The sequence below is a fragment of the Pelodiscus sinensis genome, chromosome 10, assembly GCF_049634645.1.
Source record: "Pelodiscus sinensis isolate JC-2024 chromosome 10, ASM4963464v1, whole genome shotgun sequence".
NCBI lineage: Eukaryota > Metazoa > Chordata > Testudines > Trionychidae > Pelodiscus > Pelodiscus sinensis.
Window position 1 is genome coordinate 74,213 of NC_134720.1, and position 12,035 is coordinate 86,247.

Here is a 12,035-nt window from a genome sequence, read left to right on the forward strand (position 1 = left end):
GAAGTATGAGGCAAAAAGATTAGCTTCATTTTGAATGGTAGGATTAGGTTGTAGATACCATGGTCAGAGAGGAGGAGGTAATAGTTCTGGTTTTTTTATTTTGCGTACTTTATCACATTTTGTAAGCTGTTAAACCTCTTCCTTTAATGATTATTTTACAAGGCACTTAGTGTGGGGGAGGAGAGAAAACTGTATGTTTGTTTGAGTTCTGAAATAGTAACTTCCTGTGAACTCTAATTTGGGCATGTATTTTTAATAATAGTTTTATTTTAGAGAAACAAAGTAGGTGAGTTAATATCTTTTATTAGTTCAGCTTCTGTTGGAGCTTTTATTCAGGTTTTGTTTCAGTTACCTTTGTAAAAGGTGTAGCCTTTACAGTTTTTCCAGATTTAATTACTTTTTTCATATAGTTAGTGGAATTTTCACTGTTGGCTTAACTTTGGTTCCAGTGAGGTAAATAGATTTGGAATTAGGAATTCATTGTTGGTTTTTGAATGTTGAGTGGGATTTTCATAACAAAGGAAAAGATGAAAAACATTGGTATTTGGCAGGAAAGAATTTGAGGTGTTCCAGAAACTGGGTGACACACACATGTAAATTAGAAATGTTTCAGTGGTCAAGAAACCATTGAAACTTGATTATACCGTGGTGGTTTTAGTAAGTGTTTTTTGTTGTTTATATTATCTTGTTTGTAATAAACTAAAATAAATTTTGTTCACAGAGTGGCTAACTGTCCATAAAGATGGCCAAGGTAAGAACAGTATTTGCATTGTCACTTATTAATAAAAAGCTATGCTTTAATCATGTAAGATTTGAATATTGTGTAACCCTTCATATGCAACAAATATAAAGTTTTTAGTGTGGGGTGGGATATTTCAAATTCAGAAATGAATGAAAATAAACGTTGAGCCATTTGGTAACAGATAAAATTATATAAAACATTGTGCTAGTGCAAGTTGTTTCCCTGTGGTGGTTATTAAGAGAAACAATTGTGACAGACAGGCCTGACAGCTGCAAAAGAGTCTTGAAAGGCCAATATTTTGATATTAGGCCTAGAATGTTGAAAGCCATTTTCCTACAACCTGAGAAGGGGTTACCTCAGGTCAACTGAGGACACCTGTCCAATTACAGGCTGCTCCTTCTCTGAGGAGAGCAAGAGAGGGAGAGACAGAAAGAGGGACCAGCTGCTGCCAGGCTGGTGGCAACAGGGAAATAAGCTGCTCCAGAGTAAGAAGCTGTGGGGGGAGCAGCCAAACCTGCTATTCTTTAATGTTGGATGTTTCTATACTTTTGCTTGTAAATTGAAAATGAAGGTTGAGGTTTTCTCTAGTTTTCCTTCTGATTTTAAATTGACTGATCACGGACTAGTTCAGGCTAGCACAGTCATCTATATTAAGTCCATTTTCTTGCTTTGTTATAGGATCTCTAATATACTGTGTCAAATAATAGGCCCCGGGTAGCTTTTAATATCTTTTATTTGTGTGTCAGAACTGACTAGACATGTAGAGTTCCATTTTGACTTAGCATATGCATAAGTCCTACCCACACAATGGGATGTGCCTGGAATGGGATTACTCCTCATAAAACCATATAGAAAGGAGACAGAATTACCAGTCTTGTCCCCTGTTTGGGACTGCCCCACCCCTGAGCCTCCAATTCCCCAGGTGCCCTTCATGGATGGCGGGGAGGGGGCCCTCAAGCTCGCCCCCTATTCATATGAGAACATTGCTGGTTGTTCCCTTTCATCAGGGAGTGAGAAGAAAGTGTGCAGTTTGCAGCATTCCTCACTCTGGCTGGAGAATGAAGGGGGGCAGATGAGCTGTGCATTTTGCTCTTTCTTCCTGTTTTTGACAAGTACAATAATTTAAATTAGGGCTGTCAGTAACGCACATTAATGCCTGCGATTAACGCAGGGCAGAATTAACGTGTTAAAAAAATGAACGCGTGTTAATTGCAGTTTCGCAGAGGGCAGGAAACCAGCATGAGCTGCTCTGGAAACCATCTCTGGTAAGGCACAGTAATGCAAACTGCCACCAGAGGGCGCACAGAAAAATGAAGCTGTGAGAAAGGGGGGGGGGGGGGGGAACCCTGAAGACTTGGTCCCAGCTCCAGTGAAGATGTAAACAAGAAGTAAAGATCCTAACACGTCTCTCTCCCCTCCCAGGTGACCATATTTTTAAAATAAAACAGCCTGGGGGGCTTGCCCAAGCTGTCCTCCCCCCCCCTTGCAGGGGTCACCCAAGTCACCCTCTCTTGGCCTCCTGGGACTGGGACTGACCCTCCCTCTACATTTGATTCTGGGGCTGAGTCCCCCTCCCGAACTCTGCACTGCCCATGGTGGAGTCTGATACCCTCCCCCGAGCTTGGGGGCTGACCCCCACCCCTGAGCCCTCTGCCCCCTGCAGTTGGGGGCTGAGCCTCCCCCCCAAAACTCTGCACTGCCCATGCCAGAGTCTACCCCCCACTACTGCTGTGCTGCCCACACCTAGGACTGAGATAAAAGACTCTTTTGAATAGGACATAAATATATTGATTATATAGAAGAATGTATTAAATTATTCTAGACATTGACACAGTTTTGCTGTGTTTTCACGATCTATAGGGATAAAATATCAGACAACATTAATGTAGCAAAGCAGCAACAGTTCAGGTCTTTTGAATGGGAAGTTTAATATACTTCCAGATAGTTCTTTGTCTAAAAGGACTGTTATCTGTAACTATTGCAAGGCTGAGTTCCAATACCATAGCAGCACTTCAAGTCTTCAGTATCACCTACGTGCTAAGCATGCTTTTGCCTCTGGATCTTGTGCTACAGATAATCCATCACCCGCAAACGAATCCAGCCAGCCTCCACAGTATAATTAGATAATTTCAAGATCGGTATTAGCTCATGGATCAAACAAAATACAACACCTTAACCAAGGCTATTGCAAAGTGGATAGCTATGGACTGCAGACCACTCAACATTGCAAGTGACGGGGCTAAGAGAGATTATTCAAATAGCATCTTCCAATGAGTCCTACATCTTGCCCTCCTCATTGTCATATAGGTCATTTATTTGTTCCTCAGAAGACTACAGAGTTGGAGCTTCTGATAAATGCACTGGCTATTCCTTTGACTGGTGATCTCTGGTCATCCATGAGCAATCATACTTATCTTTGTGTCACAGCACACCTGATTGATGCTACATGGGCACTAGTCATTTGCTATAACAGTAACTCATACTGAAGAGAGACATTATGCTGAAGCATGTGCAGAATGTTTCAAGGATATTGCCAAAGAATGGGATATTCAAGAAAAGGTGACAATTAGCGTTGACAGTGCATGTAATATGGTAGCAGCGGTCAGTCGCTTGCCTTTTGAACATGTGACATTTGTTGCTCACAGTCTGCAGCGATCCATTAGTGTAGCACTCAATGATGGTGGTTTTGAAAACATGATAGCAAAATGTAGAAAACTTGTGGGCCATTTCAAACACAGTCCAGCTAACAGTACAGAGCTAGGAATACAACAAGCTGCAAATGGGCAGAAACAAGAACCTCTGGTACAAGATATTTCAACAAGATGGAATTCCACATTGGCTATGATTCAATGCCTGCTTTGCAAGAAAACCATTATCATGTCCACATTAAATCTTCAAAAGCACCATCTATCAGTGCCAACAGATAAGGAGTTTGAAAAACTGCAAAAACTAAAAAAACCCTGCAGGTTTGTGATTGAACTGCTTGAGGGAATGGGAGGTAAACGACGACTGTATGTTTCCTGCTCCATGGTTCTACCTGCATTCTGCCATATATTCCAAGTTATGGCAGTCTCTGATGATGATAACCCAGCATATGTTGTTAGATTTAAGAACACTTTCACAACATATTTTACAAAACACAAAGAAAGTACCAATCTGAGGTTTCTAAAAATAGCTACAGCACTAGACCCCAGTTTTCAGAATCTGAAGTGCCTGCCAAAATCAGAGGGGGACGAGGTTTGGAACATTTTGTCAGAAGTCTTAAAAGAGCAATCCTCTGATGCAGAAACTAGAGAAACTGAACCACCAAAAAAAACAAAATCAAACTTCTGCTGGTGGCATCTGATTCAGATCGTTATCAAGCATAACCCATCATCAGCATGGATGCATGTCCTCTGGAATGGTGGTCGAAGTATGAAGGGGCATCTGGCACATAAATATCTTGCTACACCAGCTACAACAGTGCCATGTGAGAACACCTGTTTTCACTATCATGTGACGTAAACAAGAAGCATGCAGCATTATCTCCCTCAAATATAAACATGCTTGTTTGTCTTAGTGATTGGCTGAAAAATAAGTAGGACTGAATAGATTTGGGGGGGGGGCTAAAGTTTTACATTGTTTTATTGTTACGTGAAGTTATTCTTGTTTACATAATTTTACATTTCTAAGTTCAGCTTGCATGATAGAATTTGTACAATACTTCAGTGGGGAACTGAAGTGTTTTTACAGTGTAAATGTTTTGTAATAAAAATAAATATAAAGTGAACACTATACACTTTGTATTCTGTTATAGTGAAATCAATTTATTTGAAGATGTAGGAAACATCCACAAATATTTAAATATAGTATTCTTATTATTAACAGTGTGATTAATCATAATTTTTTAAATCACTTGACAACTCTAATTTAAATCATGTACGTTTTCCTTTTTTAAAAATAAAAGTAATTGAGCGAAGAACCCCAGCAATGCAGAGTAAATGTGCTGGTAACAACATATACAAAAAAGGATTTCTGTATTTTATTACAGGCACCTTTGTTGGTTATTTAGAAAAATAATGTAAATAAAATCAGCAGTGAATCCATAACCAAAGGGAAAATTATTAATCCCTTCCATTCCCTAAAGCCTTAGTGGAGAAAGGGGCCTTGCAGTGTGTGTTGCAGACCACAGGTTTGGATTCTTTCAGATCACAGGTCGGGGGGCACATTCCAAAGCTAAGGGCCATTACAGAGAACACTCCTGCCAGCCCTCTCTGCTTTAAATCAAGGTGACTCAAGCTTGAGTGTCTCCTCTGTAGAGACCAGTATGAGCAACAAAGACTGAAGGCTTGAAAGATTTTCCAGCTCTGTCTCAAATTAGTAATTACAAGCTTCAGAACTGTCCTGAGTTGTTTCAATTTACAGCATCTGTTATTTTTTGATTATTTCATTTAGCAACCGTCCGCCCAGTTTACCAATCCAGAAACTCCTGGCTATGTTGGGTTTGCAAACCTTCCCAATCAGGTTCATCGGAAGTCTGTGAAAAAGGGTTTTGAGTTCACTCTCATGGTGGTTGGTAAGAGAACATACTTTATAGTATTTTGTAATTAGATTTTAGAAAACTGGGGATTAGATTTAAATGCAACTTAACTTCTTGTATGAAAGAAGTGTATTCAGGTTGACCTTCCTGGTTCAGCGTCCTCAGGACCTAACTGGTCCTGAACAAGAGAGTTTGCTGGACTAGCAAAAGACAATCTTGGCTTTCTGGTGCCAGCCTTCACGCTCTCAAGGGGGCTGCCAGCCACGAGGCCTCAGTCCCGGCTGCTGTCCATGCTCACTAACTGCTGGCCACTCTCTTGACCCTGCCACCAGTCCCAGCTAGCAACTGCAATCCCCAGCCCCTGCTGCTGGCCACCAAACTCCTAGCCTATCCCTGCTCCCTCTCTGGTAGAGCAACATCCATGGTCCTGCCAGACTAGAGAGTCCTAGACCATTAATTGTGACCTGTATAGTAGTGTAGTTTCAAGTATATGTAAGTTTAATTGTCATCTTCAGTGTGTCAGTGAGCTAGCTGGTCCACAAGTTGTAGAACTACTTCCAAGCATATTAATGCGTGTGGTAGCTAATGCTGTAGGTAAGATTGAGAATACCTTCTCACCTTTGTGCTCATTACTTGCTCTTGTTTTGTCCTTTTGGGACTTAAGACTTTTTTTTAAACACACTTAAGCACAAAAAGCTCATTTGTTTTTGGAGTTAGTTATGTGAAAAAATGTTGTTTTCTTATTTGAAGCATTTATTATGCTCAGATAATGCAAAAATGGCTGGATTTTGAACTTGGCATGTGGCCAGTCAGTGAGTTGTACGGGTTGAACCTTTATAATCTGGACTTCCCTCACCTGGCATCATCCATATTCCAGCATCCGTGGGTGTTCCGGGGCTGGAGCGTACAGTTAAATGCTAGGCAAGCTTGGCTTTTCACATTTTATTGTAATTTGAGAGCCTGCTTGCATTACGAAGGGTGAGGGGAGAATTAAAAAAAACCCAAAACTTTAAATCATTTATACTGTCTATTCCTTGCTAGTTAGGGTTTTCATCAGCTAGTTAGGGTTTTGGATAAAATATTTGCAGGGTACATTTAAACAGCGTTTATATAAAAAGTCAGTTTACTTTCTAAAAACTATCTACCAAGAAACTCCCTAATTCTCAATTCTGTATATTTTATTTTTTTGAAGTCTTCTGTTCTGTAATCCAAAAAATTTAAACAAGAACTATAAACACGTTTTCCCTGCTGCAACTAAACTTAATTTCCAAAACTTTGACATCAGCAGAAAATACTGCTATGTTGTAAAGTTTCTTTGGCATATAGTCTTGTATAAACTATTAAACAAAACAGCTCAGTGTCTGCTCCATTCAAACACAAATTCATGTATGCCAAATGGAAAAAGCACTATAGTGGAGGAGAAAACACTTGTTTGAAAGTTTCTGTGTGGGACAGCTTTGCTCACGGTGTTACTTAATTGCCAACTGTTTAAAGGCATAAATAAAGACGTTTGAGGAGAACAATTGGTGGGAACAAAAAAACTTCATTGAAATGCATTGTATTTGGAAAGCTTCTATGATATTTTGCTAACATGAGGGACAGTAGCTGTGAGCTAAAAATAAATTACTCAAAATTGTGATTATTTTAACAGTTTGTCCTGAATGTGTTAAATGACTTCTTCTGTTCAGATATCAATAGGTAAACAAGATTATTTAACTTTCTTCTGTTGTGGATCATATTTAATGTTGTTCACTCAAACTTTTAAAATAGAAAAGGAAAACTGGCTTGTTTCGGTGCTGAGCTTAACTCAGTTTCACGCAGTAGTAAACTCAATAAAAATCATGTTTTTCCTGTTCCAGTGAAACTTCAGCCAGCAAGCAAATGCCATTCCTGAATCAGCTGATATTTTTTCTTAAAGGAACTGATTGTAATGTTTCAGTTTGAAAAATGGCTATTTTTCTAAAATATTTGACCAGCTATTTAGCTGTTTGGCTTTTCATTTTGTTACAGTCTTAAATTTCATTTTGAACTTGATATTCAATCGTCATGTTTAGATTGTTGTTTTTATAGTCCAGAGGGAACCATCTTTCTTTTATTTTTTGTTCAGTTCTGCTGAACAGTTTAATAAGAACAGGATCTTCGATGGACCAGCTGGATACATTGTCTAGGGATGTAATAATGTGGTCAATTAAGTGATTAGCAAAAGCTTATAGGCTAATGCTATAGACTACTAGCAAGGGGGAGGCTGGAATGCATGTAAACTTTTTTAGCAGGCTGGCCAACAGCCTAGCTCAGTCCTGGCTCGTGCTGGGTCCTGGGACCTACGTCCGCTGCAGCTCTGCATTTAAAGTATATTAGGAGGCAAGCAGGCAGCCCACCTCAGTTCTGACACACGCTGGGTCCAGGAGCTCAGCCCCTCGACTCCCCCGACTGGGGCTGCTGCCACCCCTGCTGCAGCACCTCTATATCAGAGGCAGCAGTGCAGGGTGACAGGCAACTGGTCTGAGAGGGGAACTGATACAGAGGCAGCAGTGCAGAGTGGCAGGAGGGCTCCTTGGGAGTGGGGTCAGAGCTTGCTGGCTGTCAGCCCCACCCCTGGGAACTACAGAATAGTCAAGTAACCAATAAGAATTCATGAGGTTAAGTGACTATTCAGTTAATCGGTATTTAACATCCCTAACATTGTCAATGATCCTCTCCTTCTCCTACCTCCAACATCTTCCTTTGACACTGACTGCATCAGAAGGTGAGCAATTTGACAAAGGTCTGGGTCTTCATGAAAGCAAGTGGCTAAATTGCCATTCCTTTGACTTTTTTTTTCCTGAGGCAACATAAATGCTCTGAACTAGCAAGCCTATTGATCACACATTGTGCTTGCCCTGAATTTCAGGAAACCTTACTTTGTGCATATGCCAAAAAGTAGTGTTGTACTCTTCTCTAAGGGTATGTCTAGACTACATGCCTCTGTCGCCAGAGGCATGTAGATTAGGCTACCGGACATAGGAAAATGAAGCGGCGATTTAAATAATCGCCGCTTCATTTAAATTTACATGGCTGCCGCGTTGAGCCGACAAACAGCTAATCAGCTGTTTGTCGGCTCAGCATGATAGTCTGGATGTATAAATACATCAAAGGTATTTGTCGACCACCAAGGTATACCTCATCTCAGGAGGCATACCTGGGTGGTTGACAAATACCTTTGATGTCGACACCCGCGCGTCCAGACTATCGCGCTGAGCCGACAAACAGCTGATTAGCTGTTTGTCGGCTCAGCGCGGCAGCCATGTAAATTTAAATGAAGCGGCGATTATTTAAATCGCCGCTTCATTTTCCTATGTCTGGTAGCCTAAGCTACATGCCTCTGGTGACAGAGGCATGTAGTCTAGATGTACCCTTAGAAAGATTTCCGCATATGTAGATGGTGTCGTATAGGCTATCGGGCGCAGCTGTGTTCTCCATTGGCTAACTGTGGCACCAAGGTTCAGTTATGATGAAGAGCACTAACTTTTTTCTTTGTCTGTGACACTTATTACATAATCCCAGATGGACTCCAAACTCTTAACTATATACAAAAATTTGACACAGTTTTTAGCTTAAAAGCCACAGGAAATGAAAAATCATAAGACTCAGACTATGAACTTTTTAAGGTCAATTAAAAATTAGAGTTCTAACATTTACACGTAAATCCTCAACTATCGATCTTAACTTAGATTTTGTGTGCAAAAAACCTGGAATATATAAAATCAACTACTATTTTAAGTGCATATTAGAGGCTTGACTATGTCATTACCATTTCATGTCAGTTTAAACCACAATTTGAAAGACTTGGTTACATTTAATTCAAGAAAATCCCTATTATCAGATTTTATACATCAGCTCTGAAAGATTAATTATATAGAACGTGTTTATGATCAGCATATGTTCATAATGAATCACAGGTGAATCTGGATTGGGAAAATCTACGTTAATAAACAGCCTGTTCTTGACTGATCTCTACCCAGAGAGGATAATCCCAGGAGCAGCTGGTAAACGTTTTTATTTCCTAATGTTTTTTCAGTGTGAATGGTTACGTATTTCTGGGTTGTACTGAATGCTAGTGTGGCTGTGATAAGCATTTGTGACTGGAATGTTCCAAACAGTATTCATACTGACTTGGTGTACCAGCAAGCCCCAGTTGTTTGACACCTACATTATGAGTGCTAAGGAGGCAGTATGCTTCACCCCAGGGAATGAGAGTCTGTTTCAGCCCAGGTGGTCAAGTGAAGAATGATGGTGAATGGTACCAACGAGTCTGTCCAGTACTGTTTGGGGAAAAATGTCACCATAGCTCAGGAACATGGGAGGAGAGAAGTCTTGTTGAAAATAAAGTCAACTTGAACAAAGATATAGAACATTCTCATACTATCTCACTTAGAATTGTTAGTATAGACATTATTTGACCTCTTGCCATGCCTTAATAGACATATTGCTTTTCTTTCCCCCACACGCTTCCATTGGATATGCAGACTTTATCATATATTGTCATTTGACACACTTGCCACATTTTTGCCAAAGGAATTTTAAGTTCTTAAGGGATTTTTTTTTTTGTTTTCCTCATCTCTATTAAGAATCTTTTTTGGTACTGTTTGCATTACAGTTCCACTGCTTCTTGTTGGAACAAAAAACAGGACTATGTAGCACGTTAAAGACTAACAAGATGGTTTATTAGGTGATGAGCTTTCGTGAGCCAGACCTACTTCCTCAGATCAAATAGTGGAAGAAAATTGTCTCAACCATATATACCAAAGGATACAATTAAAAAAATGAACACTTATGAAAAGGACAAATCAAATTTCAGAACGGATGGGGGAGAGGGGAAGGTAAATGTCTGCGAGTTAATGATATTAGAGGTGATAATTGGGAAAGCTGTCTTTGTAATGGGTAAGATAATTAATGTCTTTGTTTAAGCTTAGGTGTAAAGTGTTGAGTGACTAATTTTCATTAGCCTATCATGTCATGTGGAATGTCTGTCACTTTCTTCCAACTAGGGGCTGATATAGGGCAGGGCGAACGGGGCGGCTGCCCTGGGCCCCGCACTTCAGAAAGCCCCGTGCATGCGCCATGGCACCGCTGCGCATGCGCATGGCGTCACTGCGCATGCGCCGTGGCAAAGGGGGGGCCCCGCGGAATTATGCTGCCCGGGGCCCCGCAAAACAGTCATCTGCCCCTGCTTCCAACAATAGAAAAGGAACTTTCCTTTAAAAATGAAAGTATTCCTAAAGCTACAATGTCTGCTTCTTGTTCTGTCTAAACTAATCCCCAATCCTCTAGCCTGGCTTTCTTCTATAGATTTAAAGAAACAATACACGTGCTCAAATGACTTGTGAAAACGCTTCTATAGAAAATTTTGTAAGTTTATCTGCTTCTGATGTCCTGTAACCCCAAGTATAAGGTTATTAGTAGAATAAAGTCTCTTAAATAATTCCACTTTCTGGTTATTCTTGATCTAGCTTCAAAAATTAACTACATTTATGAGACTTCTTTTTAAGATCAAGTTTGCTGTTTTCTAGAAAAAATTGAAAGGACTGTTATGATCGAAGCTTCAACAGTAGAAATAGAGGAAAGGGGTGTTAAACTTCGTTTGACAGTTGTAGATACCCCAGGATATGGTGATGCCATCAATTGCCGGGACTGGTACGTATGTCAAGGTTGTACTGACAAATAGAGAAAAGGATTGATGTCTCTTTGGAGTCTTTGAAGTTCATTCTCATGTTCTTTCCTTGAGACTAAATTGCTGATGTGCAGGTATGTTGTGCCCTTAGCACAAACACAGAAATGTAAGGCTGGAAGGGATATTTGGAGGTTGCCCATGCCTATCTGGCTGTGTTGGGGCAGGACCAAGTATACATGGTCTATTTCTTAAAAGTGTTTTTCTAACTTAACCTCCTTTGATGGGGATTCCACAACCTTCCCTGGTAACAGATTCCAGCATTTAACTATTAGTGTTAACATTTTCCTTAATATTTAACTTAAACCTAATATATAACCTAAATTAACTGGAGTGTTGTGAGCAAGACACGAAGTTGATTAGGCCTCAATTGGAGTATTGTGTCTAGTTCTTGGCACCACATTTCAAGAAAGATTTGGAGAAGGTCCAGAGAAGAACATCAAAAAATGATGAAAGGTCTAGAAAACATGAGCTATGAGGGAAGACTGAAAACTGGACTTCTTTAGTTTAGAAAAGAGAAGACTGCGGGGGGGGACGTGATACTTGAAAACTGCTATCTAAAAGGGTGTGTGATAGACCGTGTTGGGTCTGGGCACCACTGAGGGCGTTGGCTGAGGGCGAATTGCTCAAAACTAGGGCCACTTACAGCCCTCAACTGGAGATCTCTCCCAAATAGGCTACAAACCAGTTACACAGAGCACTTCAGCTGCCCACCTGGCCAGCAGGAAGCCTCACAAGCAAAACCCCTCAGACACCTCAGCTTTCCCTGTGCCCCAATCAGCCCCGGCCCTACACACAGGTGAGAGGTTATAAAACTCAATCTCACCAACTCCGAACAGATTCTCCTGGTCCCAAAGAACCTGCAACAATCCCAGAGCGATCTACACTTTAGCTCTTACACACACGAGCACGCTGAGCCAACGCCTTAGAATATAAAATCTAAAGCTTTTATTAATAAAAGAGAGAAAAGGTTGAGAGTAAGATTGAGGAGGATACATTACATACATCAATCACAGAGTTCTTGATGCAGGCTCTTAGCAGAGATGTTACAGACTGCTAGCTTAAGT

General features: G+C 40.5%; 1 protein-coding gene and 1 pseudogene across 5 annotated transcripts in view; both read left to right on the forward strand.

Moving 5' to 3' along the window:
* SEPTIN2 (septin 2) overlaps positions 1–12,035 on the forward strand; it is a 37,956-nt gene that overhangs the window by 1,402 nt on the left and 24,519 nt on the right. For all 5 annotated transcript variants that reach the window (XM_075937157.1, XM_075937155.1, XM_075937154.1 and 2 more), the window contains exons 2-5: positions 722–751; positions 5,177–5,297; positions 9,200–9,286; positions 10,811–10,934. In XM_075937157.1, coding sequence (XP_075793272.1) covers positions 743–751; positions 5,177–5,297; positions 9,200–9,286; positions 10,811–10,934 — 341 coding nt within the window. In that variant the 5' untranslated portion in view covers positions 722–742. The remainder of the gene's footprint in view (positions 1–721; positions 752–5,176; positions 5,298–9,199; positions 9,287–10,810; positions 10,935–12,035) is intronic.
* LOC142818209 (E3 SUMO-protein ligase ZBED1-like) lies at positions 2,626–5,168 on the forward strand (annotated as a pseudogene).